The sequence below is a fragment of the Mustela nivalis genome (genome assembly GCF_964662115.1).
Source record: "Mustela nivalis genome assembly, chromosome: 8".
NCBI lineage: Eukaryota > Metazoa > Chordata > Mammalia > Carnivora > Mustelidae > Mustela > Mustela nivalis.
In genome coordinates, this window is record NC_139027.1 from 1,563,827 (window position 1) to 1,583,954 (window position 20,128).

Here is a 20,128-nt window from a genome sequence, read left to right on the forward strand (position 1 = left end):
TGACCGCGCATCTGCTGCCGCATGGCTCGTGGCCACGTGCTGGGACTCCAAAGAACACAGCAGCCGTGCTGGGCCTGCTCTATGTAAATGTCCATGATCGCTGCTGTTCCGAAGAGCCGGGGTTTGGGGGAGCCCGAGACGAGCCAAGGGCCACGAGGAGACCTTGTCGCCCGAGAGAGATGACGGGTTCCACCTCTTTCTTGTGGATAAACAGGCTTTTCCTGACTCAGCATCTACCGGGGGTCACCACCTCCCAGCGCGGCGGGGGGCGCCCCACAGAGGACTTGAAGCCGGCCCCCGGCTGTGGTGTTTGGTGCAGGGTGCCGTGTGTGTGTGAGGACTTTCCCTCCATTTCTAGCGTAGGAAACATTAAGAGATGCTGTTCATAAATTCGCTCTAGGGACTTCGCAGAGTGAAATAGGATGAAAGTCACCCATTCATTGGTGGTTTTGTCAGGAAAGAGAGACTGTGCGGCGAATTTCTGTTGCCGCTGAGGTGGCAGCATTGAGGAACCATCAGGCCCCTCGAGGGCCCGGCCCCGGCCCTGCGGCTCCCGCCCCCCAGCGGCTCCCGCACTCCCGGGCCAGCTCTCCTCGTGTGCATGTGCGGCCACTGAGCCACTAGCGTCCCAAACCCGAGCGTGACCTTTCTAACCCACAGTGTCCCTGGCGTTCTGCCCGCAGGATTACGTGCTGGCCGTGGACGCGTACCACGCCGCTATCCAGCACTGCCCGGAGCAGGAGCCGCAGCTGCTCAGTGGCATCGGCCGGATCTTCCTCCAGGTACGACCACGCTGGCCGCGAGCTCAGGCAGCCCGTCCCCTCTGGGGCCATCTGGGCGGCCCGGGACTGACAGGAAACAGCACAGACGCATCCAGGAGGGGGGCTCGGGCGGGTGGGCGTCTGCCTTCGGCTCCAGTCAGGATCCCGGGGTCCTGGGATCGAGCCCCACATCAGGCCCCCTGCTCCTCCCTCTGCCCGGCCAGCGCTCTCTCTCGGAAACAGATAGAATTTTAAAGCAAAAAGAAGTAGCTCCGTAAATATTTCACCTGGGATGTTAGGGGTTTCGGTCTTCACAGTAGTTCTGGTTGGACTGTGTCAAGTCCCGTGGGCTGTAGCGGCATCAGGAAGCCAAACTGCCTGACGGGCATCTCCCTCGACTGCGATTGGTGAAGCCCGAAACGGGACTCAGAAGTCCCCTGTCGCACCCAGAAGAGTGGTGGTAAAACCACACAGAGCCTTCCCTGAACGCGGCTGGTCCTAGAGTCACTGGCTGCTGTTTGGCTAGAAAGAGCAGAGTCCAGCGTGCAGCAGCCCCAGCAGGGCCGAGGACGAGGCAAGAGCAGCGCCAGCGCCGGGACGCGTCTTCCTGACCTTCCGGCGCTGGGGTGATGCGCGCCCCCCCACGCCCGCCGCCCCCCAGCCGCCCGCACCACCTTTGCAGGCTGAGGCCACATGGCCTCTGCCCGCGGCACCCCCTCTGCCTGTAGCGCTTCCACCATCACGTCCCCGAGCCGGGGCTGCGGGAGGAGTGGGGGCCGGGGACGGTTCCGGGTAGTCGGAGAACGGCCAGGGGTCTCTGGGGCACCGCTCACGGGAGCACACGCCGTGCGGAGCCGCTCCCTTTGAACGTTCCCAGCCCTTTCACACGGAGGCAGACGGGGCTCCCCCGCGGCGGAGACATGAGTGTGCCAGGAAGGACTCGACCGAGGGCTCTCTCAGCCCCGGGCTCAGGTTCTCCTTACCAAAGGGGTCCACACACCGTCCTCCATACCACACGCACACGCATACATTTGCACACACTCCTCCTACACCCTGTCATACACACACACACACACACACACACACACTCCTCCACACTGTGCACACATGCACACGTACATCTGTACGCACCCCTCCTACACCCCCAGTCCATGCACACACGCGCGCGCACACACTCGCATCTCCTACTCCTGCCCCACCCCCAGCCCATACTGTTTGTTCGTGGGAAGCAGATGAGACCCGCACTGGGTCCAAGGACAGCCTGACACGGGAGGCCAGCTGTGACAGTCTTGGAGTCCCTGGGACAATAGATTTCTAGGCACTGATTTTTATATCCTGTGACTTTATGGAATTTGTCAGTTCTAGTAGCTTTTTGGTAGAGTCTTTAGGGTTTTCTATGTGTGGTATCATGTCATCTGCAGATAGTGAAAGTCTGGCTTCCTCCTTACCAATTCGGATGCCTGTTGTTTCTTTTTCTCTCCTGATCGCTGAGGCTGGGGCTTCCAGTACTGTGTTGAATGAAAGTGGTGAGTGGACGTCCCTGTCTTGTTCCGGACCTTAGAGGAAGGGCTCTCGGTCTTTCCCCACTGAGGATGATGTCACCTGTGGTTTGTCCTTCATTACGTTGAGGGATGTTCCCTCGAACCCTACACTGCAAAGGGTTTTTATCATGCATGGATGGTACTTTGTCAGACGCTCTTCCTGCATCTACCGAAATGATCACATGGCTTTCATCCTTTCTCTTATTGATGTGAGTATCACATTGATTGATTTGCAAATAGTGAACCACCCTTGCATCCCAGGGATAAATCCCATTTGATTGTGGCAAATGGTTTTTTTAATGTTCTGTTGGATTGCGTTTGCAAATATCTCATTGAGGAATTTTACATCTTTGTTCATCAGGGATATTGGCCTGCGGTTCTCTTTTTCGGTTGTGTCTTTGTCTGGTTTTGGTGTCCTCGTCACGCTTGCCCCACAGAGTGAGTTCAGGAGCTCTCCTTCCTCCTCTGTTCTCTGGGACGGTTTGGGACGCACAGGTATTCGCTCTTCTGTGTAGTTTCCTGGAGTTCCCCGTGAAGCCATCTGGTCCTGGACTTTTGTTTGTTGGGAGATTGTTTATTACTGATTAAATTTCATAGCTGGAAATTGATCTGTTCAGATTTTCTGTGTCTTCCTGCTTCAGTTTGAATGGTTTATGTTTCTAGGAATTTACCCATTTTTTTTCTCAGTTGTCCGATTTGTTGGCCTATAATTTTTTGTGATGTTTTCTTACAACTGTTTGTGTTTCTCTGCTGTGTGCCATTTCTCTTCTCTGACTTGTGATTTTGTTTATTTGGGCCTTTTTTTTATGAGTCTGGCTAGAGGTTCATCAATTTTGTTGATCTTGTCAAAGAACGAGCTCCTGGGTTCATTGATCTGTTTTACTGGGGGGGAAGGGTTTATTTTAACTTTATTTCTTTACTGACTTGAGAGACAGCGTGAGCAGGAGGGAGCGGCTGTGGGAGAGGGAGAAGCAGATGCCACTGAGCGGGGAGCTTGACCCGCTCGACTCCAGGACTCCAAGATCATGACCTGAGCCGAAGGCAGATGCTCAACTGAGCCACCCAAGCGCCCCTGGGGTTTTTGTTTCGTTTTGTTTTGTTTTTCTTTTGTTGTTGTTGTTGTTGTTTTAGTTTCTACATCATTGATCTCTGCCCTAATCTTTATAATTTCTTTCCTTCTGCTCATTTTAGGTCTTGTTTACTCTTCTTCTCCCTCTTTTACGTGTAAGGTTAGGTTGTTTGAGACTTTTCCTGCTACTCGAGGTAGGCTTGTGGAGCTACAGACTTTCCTCCTAGAACCGCTTTTGTTGTGTCTCGGACGTTTTGGACCCTTGTACCCTCATTGTCACTTGTTTCCATGCAATGTCCGGTTCATTCGATTTCTTGGTTGACTCGTTTATCAGTTAGCAGCTTCTTAGCCTGCTTCTGTGTGTTTGCGGTCCGTACAGGTTGTCCTCCTGTTCTGTGTCCTCTCTGATACATTGTGATCAGAAAAGGTACATGGAGTGGCTTCAGTCCTCTCGAACTTGTTGAGACTTGTTTTGTGGCCAGGTGTGTGATCTGGTCTGGAGAATGTTTTGTGCGCACTCGAAAAGAAAGCATTCTGCTGCTTTAGGATGCGGTGTCCTGACTATATCTGTTCGAGTCCTCTGGTGCCGTGTGTCATCCGAAGCCGTCGTCTGCTTGTTAATGGTCCACTCAGATGCTGCGTCCGCTGACGCGAGCGGGTGCTGGAGTCTCCGCTGTTGTGACTGTCAGCGAGCCTCCTCACGTTTGTCATGAACTTGCGTGTATTTGGTTGCTCCCATGCTGGATGCGTGAATATTTACCACTGTTACACCTTCTTGGATGGTTCCCTTTATTAGTATACAGTGTCCTTTCTCTGTCTCTCTCTTAAAGTCTATTTTATCTTACGGAAGCATTGCTAGCCTGCTTCTTTCCACGTCTGCTTGCGGGATAAATGTATGTGCTTCCTTTCACTTTCACTCATCAGGCATCTTTATGTCCAAAATGAATCTCTCGGCAGCATACGGAGGGTATTTTGTTGTAATGCACTCTGTCACCCATTGTTTTTGTCTAGAGCATTAAGTCCATTTGCATTCAGAGTAATTATTGATAGATTTGTACTTAGTGCCATTTTCATTACTGCTTTTTGCCATTTTCATTACTCCGTGTCCAGCGTGGACCAGCGTGGGTGGATTTTGATGGGAATTCTCCCAGAGAAGTCAAGGGACGCGTAGGTTTGTGCCGGTCCTGTGGGCGAGGGGACGCTGGCGGGCCCAGCTGGAGGGGCTGCACCCAGTGCAGGCAGGTTAGGAATGAATCTGGATGGCCGTGTGGCTGTGCTGGGGGCAGGGGAGGGCATGCTGCCCGCCAGCAGATCCCTCAGGAACTCCCCCTCCTCAGGCCCAGGGCAGTTTTCAAACTGCTGCTTCTGATCTAGATCTCCTGGGCTGTTGGCCCTGCTCTCCCTGTGAGGGCAGGGACCCAGCTTCCCAGTACCTCCGGGCTCTCCCAGAGCCACGCCGGCTGGTTTTTGAAGTTGCAGCTGCCCAAGGTTTGACTCCCAACCGAATCCCCGTCCTTCCTGCTCTCTGGGATGTGCCGGCTTCTCGGCCTTCCGTTGTGGGGTTTGTGCCGCCCGGAGCTCATATTCAGGGTTGTTTGCGTTGACGGTCTCTGGCGGTAAGTAAGGCCGTAATTCACCTTGCTCCAAGCTGGGGCGCCGGCCTTCCCCCGTGACCCGACCGGCGTGGTATCGGGTAATGACCGGCGACATTACCGACCGGCGCTGTATCGGGTAATGACCGGCGACATTACCGACCGGTGCGGTAACGGGTAGTGACCGGCGACATTACCGACCGGCGCGGTAACGGGTAGTGATCGGCGACATTACCGGCAGGCGCGGTAACAGGAAATGACGGGCGACATTACGGACCGGCGCGGTATCGGGTAATGACCGGCGACATTACCGACCGGCGCGGTAACGGGAAATGACCAGCGACATTACCGACCGTCGCGGCAACGGGAAATGACCAGCGACATTACCCTTCCCCCTCCCCCACCCGGTGCAAGCGCCCGTTCTGAGCCTAATGTGTCGGGCGGCTGTGCACGTGGATGTGCGCCTCCTGATCCTGTCTCTTGAACTGACTTTGTCAGAGCAGATTGGAGACATAAAAACAGCCGAGAAGTATTTTCAAGACGTGGAGAAAGTCACCCAGAAACTGGATGGACTGCAAGGCAAGACAATGGTCTTAATGAACAGGTAAACCTCTGAAGACTATTTTCTCAAATTTCCCAAGAGCTCAGACACCGTGACTAAAGCCCCTTGGGGAAGGCATGCCATGCGGTGCCCTAGACCTGACCACCAAGCCCCTCACCACCCAACACGCCCACTGATGTCTCCTTGAACTTAGGTACCTTTCAGTCTCAGCAGATTTTTAAATGTTTATATTGTCCCTGTTTTCAACATAAATTTGCATAAATGTTTATCCTCTCTAGCCTCCCCCAGCTGCTTCAATGCCCCATTTACCATGTCCGCAGGGTTCGCACACACAGTGTCGGGGTAGGGGTGGGGTGTCCTTAAGATGGAGCCTGTGCCCAGTGCAGAGCTCATGCCACCGTAGAAAGTGTCCGTTTGTTCAGCAGGAAGGCACTGAAGTCCTAGGTCACCTAGCAAGAGTGCGATCTGCCCGCCAGGGCGCGATGTGCTTCATCCAACCACGGTGTCCCCCCAGCCCCCAGCCCCCGGCTGCTCAGAGTTACCCCGAGGAGATGGGGCACGCTCCTGCCCGTGCCCTCCACCCCTCTGCCTGCCTGCTCCCCTGACCTTTGTGTTCCAGAGCATTCCTGCACCTTGGCCAGAATAACTTTGCCGAAGCCCACAGATTCTTCACAGAAATCCTCAGGATCGACCCAACAAATGCCGTGGTAAGGTCCCACGAGAGCCAGGGGCTCACAGCCGGAGCCCGTGCGGCGTCCATGGGCGTCTGTCCCAGCGGGGTTGGGGGTTCCCGGCAGGGCCAGCCTCGGCGGCTCCCCCCGCCACTCGCCCAGGACAGGGCCCCCGCACAGACCACCAGTGGCCGGGTCCGACCCTGTGCGCGCCTCCTCCCCTCCAGGCCAACAACAATGCCGCCGTGTGCCTGCTCTACCTGGGCAAACTCAAGGACTCCCTCCGGCAGCTGGAGGCCATGGTCCAGCAGGACCCCAAGCACTACCTGCACGAGAGCGTGCTCTTCAACCTGACCACCATGTACGAGCTGGAGTCCTCCCGCAGCATGCAGAAGAAGCAGGCGCTACTCGAGGCGGTCGCCGGCAAGGAGGGCGACAGCTTCAACACGCAGTGCCTCAAGCTGGCCTAGGGCCCTCGCCCTCTGGAGCCCCGGGGCCTCCGTGAGCGGCATGTGTGGGAGCTCCTACAGGAAACCACCGGCGGAGTCAGTAAAACCTTTCGTGGGTGCGGGGAGCCGTCTTCATGCGGAGCCGCGCGGAGGCCGGACTGCCGGACAGCTCGTCCGACTGCAGCGAGCTCCGTGCCTGCGGCTCTGCCGGCGGATAGGAGTCCGGGGGTGACAAGCTCTGGGGATGGCAGACAGGTGCCGCGGTGGCTCCGAGGAGGCACTGGGTCCCTTTTTTTTATTCTCGGAAGCTGAGCTGCTTCATCTCGTAATTCTGAACATGCTCGGAGAAAAGCTGAAAGCTGTCATAAACCGTCCTCCCTCTGTAAATCCCGTACGTCTGGGCATAAAGGCAGAGAAGCACCAAGCCGACCGCCCTGCCCCTGCTCTCCGTCCCCGTCACATCCCAGAACTACGCGCGTCACTTTGATTCACCCGGTTCCTTTCCAGCTGACGCCACACTCCGTGGCCAGGCCCGGCGACAGGGCAAGATTCCACCGTATTTCTTCTGTGGTTCGTCCGTCACAGGGAGGAGAGAGGGGCCCGAACACAGCGCGCCCCGAGGGAGAACCCGGAGAGTGCACAAGCGGGTGCGCTCGGGGGCCTCTCTGAACCAAGCACTCCTCGGTTTCGGTGTTTTTTATCGTGCGTGTCGGGGCAGTCGCTTCAGTGTTTAGAGTAGCGGGAGGCGTTTTCTGCTCTACCCGCTAGGTCCTCCGGTTGGTCTGATGAGCCAGGTGACAGATAAATGGGAGAAGGTTTCCTCACGTACAAGGGACCGATAAGGACAGGAGCCCCAAGGACTAGCCGGGCCACTGAGGCTTCGGTGCCGTCCTGAGCTAAGGCAGGGCCCGGGGAGAGCGGGGGATTCACAGAACTTTGCCCCCCTGGACAGGTCAGAGTTTATAGCCGGGAACAGCTCCCCCTCTGAGCGAGACCCCCACCCCAACCCTTCTATGTCGTTCAGGGAGAGGTCAGTGTTTTCCTTACCCCTGCGCTGCATCCTGACTGACTTCAGCTTGAAATAATCCATTTGCCGAAGTAGCCTACGGTGGGGGACACATCCTCCGCCTGCCAGAGTCCTCCCTTCGCCGTCTCCACGACTTTCTGCCGCCGGGGCCGGAGCCGCTCACTGACCCCGTCTCCCAGTCCTCACAGGAGCTTCGTTCCACTAAGCAGTTGGGCCTCATTTCGGGAGGCAGCTGTGCAAGAGGCTGCTGAGTCGGGCCGGGGGCGAGTAACCCGGTGTTTGCTAAGAGACCCTTCTGTGGGGACAGCAGGAAACCAGCCGAGTCAGTGGCACAGGCCGCCGCCCACTTTCCAAGCCCTGGTGCTCAGAGCAGCTTCAGATGTGTGGAAGCCATCGGACGGTTGGCCCCGGCCTGCAGTGTGACCGTCACTAGTGAGCTTTCCGCGTGGCCCACACAGCAGTGGGCACAGAGACTGTCCGCACGGGAGCCGGGGTGGCTTCCCCGGGTTGGGGGGGGCAGCTCGGCCGCAGCTGCCATGGCTACAGGAAACGGCCAGTTCCGACAGCCCCAAGTGAGCAGGGCAGGGGGAGGTGGAAACTTCAGTTTGGAGAGTTGCAGCCAAATGCAGGAGGAAAGTAGAAGTTGGGACCTGGCCCATTTTACAGGTAGAAGACAGAACCTCAGAGCCCAGGAGCAGCATAGACTCTGCGATCCGCGGAGGCATGTTAGGGAAGCACAGAGTCCGCGTAGACTCTGCGATCCGCGGAGGCGTGTTAGGGAAGCACAGAGTCCGCGTAGCCCCCCCCCCCACTTCCATCAGAGAACCCAGAGCAAGACTAAATCTGGTTCCCAGTGAAGTCGTTTCAGTGACCCGGCCTGGTTATTTACAGAAGTGCAGAAAACAGGGCTTACTGTATAGGCTCTATTAAATCTGCTTTGCTGGAACTTTCCATAAAAGGTCCTAGATGAATCTCAGAAGCCTCTCCAGGCTAAGAACCCACACCAAGGACCTGCCGTCAGACTTTGCCTGCAGTACATACAGATTTAGGTGAATTCCTCTCTTCTCAAGGTCCCCAAAACATCCTGAGGTTTCTGGGCCTGCCAGGACGTGCCCTTCCACGCAGACAGGCCAGGCCACCAGGCATCCCGGAAGCGAGAGGCCAGATGATGTCCCCCCGGGGTCTCACTGGCTCCATAAAGTCAGCCTTAGTTCCCAAAAGCGGATCATCTCAGAGTCGTGACGTCGCTTTCAGATAGAATGTTCTAGTCAGGCCTAGTAATGTAACGAACCTTCTCAATCATGTCCTGTCACCGGAGTGGAATCTGAGCACAGTCATCACACATAAGGCCACTAAGATGAGAATCCTAAGTTGGCAGATCCTGGAGGGATCGGGTAGCAAGAGACACTGTTTCCTCTTTGTTCACAAAGGTGTATCTTAAATCGTTGAAACCTTACGAGAAGGTGGTTTCCTTAAATCTGGAAAAACAAAAGAACGGGCAGTGTTTCAAAGCAGAAGTCCCAGAATGATTGTTCTCCCGAATTCATGCAGCCCCGTGTGGTACTTGTCCCGCTTGAATCCGTGATCCGTTAGTTCCAGAAAGCCTTACCCAGCTCACTTTTCGGCTTGGGAGATTCTCAGAAGCCCATCCTTGTCGAGTCCATGCCTTGACTCTCCCTGAAGGTGAGGTGCCATTGCGGGAATGCTGTGGCGCCAGCATCACAGCGAAGCAGCAGGTCTGTAACCAGACAGGACCTTCACTGCCCGCTGTTCACGAGCCCAGGCGAGTTCGTTATAATGGAATTGACCGAGCAAGGTGCTTATTTCCGTACATTTTAAGACAACTGGAATTACAACCAACAGTCTCCAGGACATACTAGGTAATTCATAGGACATACCCATACTCCCCCTTACGGCACAACCTAAGAAAGTTCATCATCATGTATGTGACGTGCTTTCCATAGAATTCCACACCAGATAAGCTTCCTTAACCCAACGTCATTCTTAGTAGAAGTGGGAACAAATCTTGTGAGATGGTCCAGGGACCCTCTGGAAATTCTCAAAACTTGGTTCAGAGTCCATGAAGGCCTTATTTAGAATTCAATTCTGGGAATTTTGGCCAGAATATCAGCACGTTTGGACACTTGACTGAAGAGGGTCACAGACCATTGTCGAAAAGAGTACTTGATTAGGTCGTTTTCTTCAGAGTGCCAGAAACTGAAGACCTGGTGCACAATCTTGGCTCCCTGGCACATTATTTAAAAGGTAAAGAAACTTTCACAGTCTGTTAACAGCAAAACTGAAGTCCAAGAAAATTTCATTTTAAGAGTAAAAACCAATTTTGTTCCACTTGCTCTGATATTAAAACTAAATTTTAACCTTAGCCAGCTTGACTGCACATTAAAATTTCTCTTCAAAGATGTCCTTTTCTGGGGACTCAGTCCGTTAAGCATCGGGCTCAAGTCATGATCCAGGGTCCTGGGATGGAGCCACCTCAGGGGGAGCCTGCTTCTCCCCCCGCCTCTGGCCCTCCCCCTGCTTGCGCGTGCATGTGCTGACAAAGAAAACCTTTTTTTTTTTAAAGATTCTTTTTCCACAAACCTGCAGCTTTCTTCAGCCTCACCAAAAGCGTATCTGTGTTCCTCAGAACTCCTTTTACCAAAATCACACTTTCCTTGCGTACAGGAATGTTTTCCTTATTATTTCTAGTAGCTTCGATCACATTAGAATTTTTGAGAATGCCAACAGCAGTTGTGAACTCTCGCATTAGTATTCTCTAGATTGTAAAGCGTATACCAATTTGCCTGTTTCTAGAGACCTAGGCTTCCTGTTGGTACAGTTTGGTTCCATGTGGCACAAAAACGTGTCTGCTGATAGACACAGATAACCTTCAGTCCCTCTCTAAAGGGAGCCAGCGAGGCAAACCCGTCCCTCTCCCCCTCTGCTGAGAAACCGCTCCCTCAAGTCTGCATTTCCAAGCACTGCTCTGAGTCCTGGGGAAGCCACGAGTAGCAAGTCTACACCGCAAAGGCACGGAGAGGCTCGAGTCTCTGGCTGGACGTCAGGGGCTTAAGCAGCTGCTCCCACACCGTGGCCGCCCGCTGCCGAAGGTGCCCTTCCCTGTTCTGAGGAGCACAACGGTGCCGTCCCAGAGTCGTCCTCTTCACCGGATCCGCGGCCGCCGCGGACACGGGAGCAGGGGCGGCTTCGGGGCTGGTCACGACGGACGGGACAGGAGCTGCTTCTGGGGCCGCACTCGTGGCGTGGAAGAGCTCTGCAGGACCTTGTTGCCGCATCCAGAGAGCGGGAGCAGCCCCCGTGTCAACGGGCGGGCCCTGCGCCCCCCGCCCCAAGCTCAGGGACCTCAGGCTGCCGCTTTCCCTCTGGGGACAGTTTTATTCTAGCTTGGGAGAAAGGCCTGCAATGAATTAAGTTAAAAAACGGATCCTGTCAGACTCCGGACATCAGCTGTGATCACAGGTCGGGCCACACCAGGGGTCCCCCTCGTCTTCGTCATCACTGATCTCGGGAGGTCGTCCACACGAGGCCTCCATCTCTAGGACATTCTCTGTGGCCTTGGACTGGGAAGGGCATCCCCACAGCCTCGGGTCGGGCGGCGCGGCCAGAGGGGAGCAGCCGGGCTCCGCCGGCCCGTCTGACGCCTCGGGGACCGCTTGTAAAAGCTGCTGAGAAATTACAGCTACGGCCGTTCTTTCAACAACGATTTTGGAATTTTTAAGTCTTGTGGAGGTTTCTGCATCTAATTAAAGTAGGCGTCGCGTTCTGTCTGATGTGGAGACCCTTGATGTTGACCGTGCTGCTTCGTGCTCGTGGCTGTCCCGACGGCCTCTCCCCTTCGTCCCCGCGGCCGGCGTGCCCCGAGCGCTGGCCGCGGGGGGCGGGGGGCGGGGGCCCACGCGTCCGCCTCCCACGTGGCCGCAGACGGGGTGCGCCCACACCTGGGTCTGGCCGGATCTTGGAGCCGCCGACCTGACCAAGCCCAGTTCTTAGGACACAGAACAAGCTTAGAATCTGCCATTCCCGCAGCTTCCCGTAGCTCCCGGGGTCACAGTTCTAGAACAGATGTTAAGCCGCGGTGCTGGGACGCGGGGTGTGTAATTCTTCGGATTTTAGGAGGGAGTTTGTACTGGACGTCCACTTTAGTTCTGCCGTGACTCCTTCGCTGGGTTAAGGGGGTCCCTGGCCGGGCCGCTACGCTCCGTTTCCACCCGGTCCTTCCCGCAGACACCAGCGAGGCCGCAGTCTGTGCCGGGCGCCCCCTAAAGCCGTTTTCCTGCGAAGAGCCAGTTCAGAGGCTCCGGCGGTGGAGGCTGCCGTCAGAGGTAGAAAGGTTTACGGGGTGAGGAGCGCAGACCGCGCCCGCAGAATGAGGAAGGGGCAGCCGTCTCGGCCCCGGGAGCTCACGCTCGGAGTCAGCCGCCAAGCCGAGACCTGCTGGGCGCGAGCGGGCAGACCGGGGTAACCCGCACGTCCGGCTTCCCGAGAGAACCGAGGTGCCTCCGGTGACCCGCTGATCTCGGACCCCGGGCAGGCGCTCCCGGAACGGGGCCGTCCCAGCACCCGCGAGACGACAGTGGGACCGAGGGCGACAGCCCTTGACAAATCGGGAGCTCGTGCGGCAGACAGAGCCTCGGTGGCGTCAGGTCAGCCGCGGCAGTGCCCCACCCGGCGCACCGCCCAGGGCGAACGTGCTGGCGCGCCTCAAGGCCGGGCCGTGGGGCCGAGCCGCCCGCAGGCGAAAGTGCATGAGACAAACACAGGGTTAACCGCCGCTGCCGAGCTTGGGCCTCTCGGAGCCAGACTGACGCCTTAGAGGAACGTGCCCCTGGGTGGGGGGCTGTGGTAGTTCGGGGCGCACCTCGCTGTGTGGAAATGCCCTTCAGGTTGGTGCGTGACCCCCTGCTGATCGAACCCGTCGCGTGACCGGCTCACGCCCACGTGGGGTCCCCAAGCTCGGCGGCGAGCACTCCGCAGCCCTTGAATGCGTCTCCCGCGCCAGCTTCTGGGCTGCGGCTTCTAGAAGTCCCTGGGCAAGGTGTCTGCCTCCCGGGCCCACCATGCCCAGCGGCGCGGGTCCAGCCGCCGGTCTGCAGGGCGGGCTCCCCGGGCCGGGGCCTGTGTTCTGCCCCATGGCAGCTGCGCTGTGGGACAGAAGACACAGAACCCGACCAGCTCCGAGAGGAAAAGACCAATAGAAACCAGGCGTGCTCGTGACAACCGTCCGCCAGCTGTCACAGCCGAGGAGCGAGTGCTGCTCTCGGAGCATACGAAGGGCCAGATGGTCTGTTCTCCCTTCCCCGAGAACCACAGGCGGAGACCGCGGCTCCGGCCCATACAAGCCCTCGCCTTCTGCGGGCCGCGCCGGTCGGAGGCCCCGGAGCTCCGGGCAGCAGCCGCGGCGGGAGGCGGGTCCGGCCCGTACAGACACTGCTGGCTGCGCCGGCTGCAGGGGACAAGACGTTTCTGCTGCGCCCGCCGGGTTCCTCAGCACAGTGATCTCACTGACGCATCAGGGAGGTGAACGGCAGAGTTTGATTGTGTAGGGACGGGGACCCGTAAGAACGTGAGCCCCAAGAACAACCAGACGGTTGGGGCTTGTGCCGTCCTGAGCCACGGAAGGGGACGAGAGCGTTCGTGGGTCGCACAGGGGAAAGCTCATGGCCGGTGCCCAGTCTCTGCGCGAGGGCCCGTCCAGACTCTCCGAGGGAGTTGAGAGGGAACAGTAGCTCTTGGGGCGCCTGGGTGGCTCAGTGGATTGGGCCGCTGCCTACGGCTCAGGTCATGATCCCAGTGTCCTGGGATCGAGCCCCGCATCGGGCTCTTTGCTCGGCGGGAGCCTGCTTCCTCCTCTCTCTCTGCCTGCCTCTCCGCCTACTTGTGATCTTTCTCTCTGTCAAATAAATTAATAAAAAAAAGAAAAAATAAAAAATAAAAAAATAAAAAAAAGATGTAGCTCTTGGGGCGCCTGGGGGGCTCGGTCGTTAAGCTTCTGCCGTCAGCTCAGATCATGATCCTGGGGTCCTGGGATCGAGCCCTGCATCGGGCTCCGTGCTCGGCGGGAAGCCTGCTTCTCTCTCTCCCCCGCTTGTGTTCCTCTCTCAGGGTGTCTCTGTCAAATAAATAAAATCTAAAAAAAAAAAAAAAAAAAAAGGAAGTAGCTCTTGGGGCACCTGCATGTCTCAGTCCACAGAGCATGTGATTCCGTCTCCAGGTCAGGAGTTCGAGCGCCAGGTTGAGCACAGAGATTACTTAACAATCTAGCTCTTCTTACACATTTTAAAATATCCATTTTTAAGACTGTGATATAGGGGCCTCTAGGTGGTTCAACCGGCTAAGCCTCTGCCTTCAGCTCAGGTCAAGATCCCGGGTCCTTGGATCAAGCCCCGCATGGGGCTGCCCGTTCAGCGGGGAGCCTGCTCGTCCCTCCGCCTGTCCCCTCCCTCCCACTTGCGCACTCTGTCAAATAAAATCTTAAAAAAAAAAAAAGACTGATACAAACATTTATTGCATAAAGCAAATGGTGTTTCTATCCATTTTTGTAATAAAAACAAATATAGTACTTACCTGGCAAACCGCCTCATCACAGCTCTTCAAATACAGATTATACGTTAAGAGAAAGAGCCAAAAAGACTGAGATATTGAGGTTTTCAAAGCTTTCTCTCTGAGAAGAAAAATAAAACCTGGTGACGTCACTGGAACCCTTTCAGCTTGAGGGGTTTCCTCCAAATCCGGCGGCTCTGGGGAGGGGCGCGGGCCCGTCCCTCCAGCCTGGGCCAACAGCACGAGGGGTCCCGTGGGGCCTGTCTGTGGACCGCGAGCTCGCCAGCCCCAGGTCACTTGTGCGTGGGGCAGCGGGCACGGCACAGACTCCTGCAGGACGGACCCACGGTTCCCCGGGAAACTGGTATCTGTGCCCCGGATTCACCCCCTTCCCCAACCTCGTTTGCGTGACCAGCACCGCCAGGCAGGAGGGCGCCAGGGCGGCTTGGGAGCCGCACTTGTCCCCGCAGGCTGGGGCCCGGGCCTCTGCAGGGCACCCAAGTGGCCACCTCGCCCCTTCAAGGCGGGAGAGGGAGCCGCTGGCCGCCCGGGAGAGCCCGTGTGATCCATCCAGTTCACACACTTTTCCTTTGTGTTAAGATTTAAGTGAACGCATCCCTAGACTGTATCCCACAGCCAAGCAGAGTGACCCACTAACCCTGAGTGCGCCCTGCTCTGCTGGACCCTGGACCCTGCTCTGCTGGACACTGGAGGGGACATAGACCCGGACCAGTGCCCACCGCACTCCTCCAAGGCTACTCCGTCAGGCACAGTGGAGACAGCCCCGTGGTCCTGGCAGCTGGCTGCCCTGCGGCCCACGTGTGCAAGCGTCCAGCAGGGTGGCAGAGGGGGGGCTCGGGGGGCTCCGCGCCCAGCAGCATTGGTGGGGGACGGAGGGTAGGGATAGGGGGTCGGCGCCCCGCGGCACGTGGGTGGTGGCGCGGGCCGGTCCCCAGGAGAGGAGGGGGCTGCACACAGCTCCACACCACCAGCTCCGGGTCCCCCGCCTTTCCTCCTCCCAGGGTTCCAGGCCCCAGCAGCAGAGGCTGGCCTGCCGCCCCGGGATCTAGGGAAGGCTCCTGCCGAGCACCGCTCCCTCTCCCTTTCCAGGGTGGCTCACGCGGCCTCCACCGGCCCCAGGCCGCAGGGTTGCTGTCCTGTTCGCAGGCCCGACAGGACCAGACCACGTGCCAGCGCATCCCCGCGGCAGAGCACGGCCCCGCGCGCTTGGAAAACACTGAGCCGGGGACGGAGGCCGGAGCAGAAGCGGCTCAAGGTGGGCTGCGCTGGACTCCAGGGCGGTGGGGGCTTCCGGCAGCCCCGAGCCTCTGGCCCCGGCCTGCACTCCCCCGAGGGGCCGGCTCGGCCGCGGCTCTTCCTGCAGAGCCTCGGGCGTCTGCAGCTCCGGCCAGCCCCGGCTCCACAGCGCGCTCCGCTCTCCCCGCACCGGCTCGGCCTCGGGGTCATCGCGGGGCCGGTGCGAGGCTCCTGTCGCCCGCCGGGCCTGAAGCGGAACCACGCTCGAGGGAATTCCAGGGACAGGGACAGCTGAGCGGCCATCGCGCCCGGGACGCGCCGCAGCGGCAGAGCTGTTTGCACGGACTCGAGCTTTCTGACCAACGAACGCAATCCCGGACGGAAAATCTGCACCTGCCCCTCGGGGCCGGCGGGCTTCGTCCTCCTCCTCCTGGGCTGTTAAGGGAAAAGCAACCGGACCCTGGTTTCCTGTGACCCTGGCGTCTGAGCGACTCCGGCGTGTCCTGTGTGCTGCACACGAGGACTCTTCCAGTGGGAAGGTCACAGGGGTCACGACGGTCAGCAAGGCTGGGGAGCCATTAAGCAGCAGGTGTCGGACACCCGCCCAGAGGCAGCAGCCGCGCCCCTGCAAGGACACGAGCCCACGCCTCTGCCCCGCGGGTGGGCCCCCTGCTGGGCTGTCCTCCCAGGTCTCCACGCGGCAGCCCCCACCCAGCCCCCAGCAAGCCCCGCGGGACCCCGGAGCACCCCCTCCCCACACGGCCCCGCACGCTGCACACCGCCGGAGGCCAGCCCACGAGGGTCCCGGCTCGGCTCCAGCGTGCCGGAGGAGCGGGCGCGTTTGCTGGAAGGACCGGATCGTGGGCGCGTGCGGCTTTGTGGCCAGCAGCCGGCTCGGCGCAGCTCGGCGTCATTTGGTCCTTGCTTTGGAGCCTCCTGAAGACCACCAGCCACCGTGAGCTCGCAGGACCTTCAGAAGCAGGCTACGGTCCGCAACGGGCCAAGGGGCTGGAGTCCGGACCCGCGTTCTCGAACACCAGGCACGTAGCACACGCCCCCAAGAGGGTTTCTGCATGAATGTCCCATTCTCCCCAGTCTGACAAAGGGACCGAGGGTGTGGGGTCTACACACCACGAACCGTGCGGCCTCGTTAACCGACTGGGTTTTGAGCCTCCGTTTCTTAGGAGATTTCAGGGGTTTGTTGCTACTTCATCAGCCTTCGGTTCCTCATCCTCCCCAAGCTCTTGTTCCCACGAAGCAGACAAACTGTGTGTCCCTTTGGCCCCAGCCCTCCACGGCACCCGATCCCCAAACCAGGCTGCCCCCCTCCTGGAACCAGGGTCCCTAATTCCGGGAGGTCTGCCCCCACCACTCCCACACCACGGCTCCACGGCATTTCAGCCACCTGGCCTGCAGCCAAGGGACGCCTGCCTGTCCTGCTGCCGGGCCCGGGCTCCTGCTGCGTCCCACAGCTGACGAGCTGTGCCTCCAGTGTCAGACTGAATGACGTCCCCCAAGAGTCGGAGGTTGAACCCATCATCCCCCGTGAGGCGGGATTTGGAGAGAGACCCTTCAGGAAGTAACTAAGGTCAAGTGCGGACAAGGGGCTGGTCCTGAGCCCAGAGGACCAGTGTCCTTGCACTTGGGTTTTAGGACAGGCGACCAGGGGGCCCCGGGGACTTCAGGAAGTTCGTGTAAAATAATACCAGCACGTTTAACACGGGAAAGAGGCTCCACTGTAGTGACAACGATCGAGGAAAGACGACGGTCTTGAGGAGGGTCTTGGAGAAGCTCCCGTCCTTCCAGAACACGCCCGACATCCCTCGGCGAGGTCGCTGTGCACACAGGCCCCAGGGCCCAGCTGCAGCGGCAAGCCAGCCCCAGACCCTCTGGCCTGGGGTATCACCCCGGCCGGGATGGCTCCCAGGGCCCTGGCCCCACTGCCTTCAAGAGAAGGCTTTGAAAAATCGCGCCCTCAGGCAGACTACTGAGAAGAGACCCAAATTCCGAAAAGGGCTCGTACTCCCAGGGACACGGGCCCCAGCTCCCTTCCAGCTGAGCGGACAAGCACAGACGCTCTGGGGCGCCGCGTCCCCCCAGCCCCGACCCAGCTCCTCCTCCGCTGCCCACGGGCCGCCTTTCCCTCCTCAGGCCCAGCCAATCTGACGGGAAGGACAGACAGCTGCCAAGTTCCCAGCATCCTCGTCCCGGGCTGGGTGCAGGCACACACGCGCGTGCATGGACACACACACGGCTGGGGTGGGCACACACAGACACACACAACCACTTGGGCATTTTTCAGCTGAAGATTTCCCCCGCAACTTGGTCAGCCTGTCGCGTCCCGGTAAGCAACACTGCTCGGTTCCGGTTCCCAATCACGAGCAGGAGTCGGTTCTCCAGCAGCCAGCTGGGGGCGCTCTTGTTCAGGGAGGAATGTGGAGGCCTGGTGGGCAGCCTGGAGGCGGAGGCGGAGGCTGGTGTTCTCACCAACAGAAAGAGCTTAAATTCCAGATTCTCAAAGGGAAGCTTTTCAGCTCTTTTTTTCTTCTTAAAGATTTTATTCATTTGACAGAGACAGCGAGAGAGGGAACACAAGCAGGGGGAGTGGGAGAGGGAGAAGCAGGCTTCCCGCCGAGCAGGGAGCCCGATGTGGGGCTCGATCCCAGGACCCCGGGATCCAGACCCAAACTGAAGGCAGACACTTAACAACAGGGCCACCTGGGTGCCCCAGTTTTTCAGCTTCTACCACCCATGTGCGGGGGGCTGCGCATACACGCCCCAAACTCACATGGTGAAGGCCTAGACCCCGGGGTTGGCGTAAGGAGGCAGGGCCGCTGGGGGTGACGGGTTAGGAGAGGCCGTGAGGGCAGGGCCTGCAATGGGATTCCCATCTGAGAAGGGCCGTTCCAGAGCCACCGCCCCCTCTGCCACGTGAGGACGAGCAGGCAGTCCCCTGGGAGACCCCCGTCACCCAGCGCCCAGACCTGCAGGAAACCGAGGGGGCGGGCAAGCCCCGGCGCGGCGTTTTGCCCGGGCGGCTCGCTGCCTGCCACCCAGGCCAGGCTTGCGGGCGGGTCGGGGCCGCTCCTGAGGGGCACAGAACGCAGAGGGTACTGGGGGCCGTGGGTTCTGCTCCAGAGCTGCGGCCTCCAAAGTCCGTGTATAATCCTTTTTTTTTTTTAAGATTTTATTGTCAGAGAGCGAAAGAGAGCACGAGCCCGGGAGCAGCAGGCAGAATCAGGGGGAGACGCAGGCTCCCCGCAGACCAGGGAACCCGAAGTGGGGCTCGATCCCAGAACCCTGGATCATGACCTGAGCCGGTGGCAGACACGGGTAACAGAGCCCCCCCCCAGCCCACATGTAATCCTGATGTGGCTCTTTCTGGAAACTTTAGGACCGCCGTGGGGCTACGGGCTCAGCAGGCACAGGGCCCAGTGGCCAGGGCAACACTGTGCCGATGGGTCTCTTATCTCCCTAGACGAACCCAAAGCCATTGTGCCGACTGTGTGAGATGTTTTAAAACCCAGGCAGACCCGCTCCTCTGGCAAAGCAGGAAATGCTGGGTGGTTTCTTTTCCCAGGCGTGGAGTGCAGGACGTCCGTGCCCAGTCAATCCAGAACTTATGCTGTGGCTGCACACGCCACGCTGGTCCGACTTCACACGCACAGGATCTGCGGGACGCGGAGGGCACTGTCTGGGCTGTTGGCCCGGGCACCCCCCGCCCCATGTAGCCCCTCGCAGCACGACTGCTCGGTGGGCCCGTCCTCACCCCGGCTGCCACCCCAGCTGCGGCCGCCCAGGACCGTCGCAGGGAAGCACCGGGACCAGAGCTGGGCAGGAAGCGGGACAGCGCGTTCCTGCTGTGCGGAGACGTCCCACCTGCCAAGGATGGGAAGACCGACTGGTGGGCCGGAGGCAAGGACCAGAGGCAAAGACCAGAGGCAGTGGGGGACACTCCCGTCCCTTCACCCAGATGCAGTCCCGTGTGTCCCACCAGCCTCGCGCTCCTGCTGGAAGCTCCCTCCTGCTGGGTTTGTGTCACTTGCAGCGAGGAGCTCGCATCACACACGTGGCGTGACGCACGTTCCGTGGACGAGACCAGGCGGGGAGCCAAGCGCGAGGGCTGAGCCTCGGGCGCAGACATCCAGCCGGCCCCCAGGGGGCGCATCTCCTTCCAGCACCTGCTCACCGCCTGGGGTGCAACACCCCCAGCCCTCGGACCCCGGCTCCTCAGGGGCCCCCGGCCCTGTTCCTGTCCTGCTCACCCACAGGCCTGATTCCACGGATTTCCGCTCCCCCGAAGCTCTGGGCGGCCAACAGCACCCCGCGGGCAGAGGGCAGCGCCGCCGTCAAGGACTTTCACTTACTGCAGCCACGATCGATTCTGTGCAACACGATTCCTCCGCAAACGAGTGACCTCAACCCAAGTTTGATGGCAATAACGGGATACACTTACCCTCATTCCAAAGGCCACCCGCGGACGGCCCAGGGGCTCCCTTCCCCGCTGGCACGCCCGGGGCCCTCGCTGCCTGGCACTTCCGTTAGCTTCCTCCTCCGTGACCATCCAGTCCGCACCCCCCTCGGCACAGCCACCGCTAAGGAAGTTCAAGCCGCCTGCGGCTTATCCGCCCTTAAGAA

The 20,128-nt window shown here is 59.0% G+C and overlaps 1 protein-coding gene across 3 annotated transcripts in view; it reads left to right on the forward strand.

Annotated features, from left to right (window-relative positions):
• Window positions 1–11,463, forward strand: part of TRAPPC12 (trafficking protein particle complex subunit 12) — a 65,896-nt gene extending 54,433 nt beyond the window's left edge. For all 3 annotated transcript variants that reach the window (XM_082746337.1, XM_082746338.1, XM_082746339.1), the window contains exons 9-12: window positions 684–782; window positions 5,467–5,567; window positions 6,145–6,232; window positions 6,424–11,463. In XM_082746337.1, coding sequence (XP_082602463.1) covers window positions 684–782; window positions 5,467–5,567; window positions 6,145–6,232; window positions 6,424–6,666 — 531 coding nt within the window. In that variant the 3' untranslated portion in view covers window positions 6,667–11,463. The remainder of the gene's footprint in view (window positions 1–683; window positions 783–5,466; window positions 5,568–6,144; window positions 6,233–6,423) is intronic.
• Window positions 11,464–20,128: the final 8,665 nt, after the last annotated feature.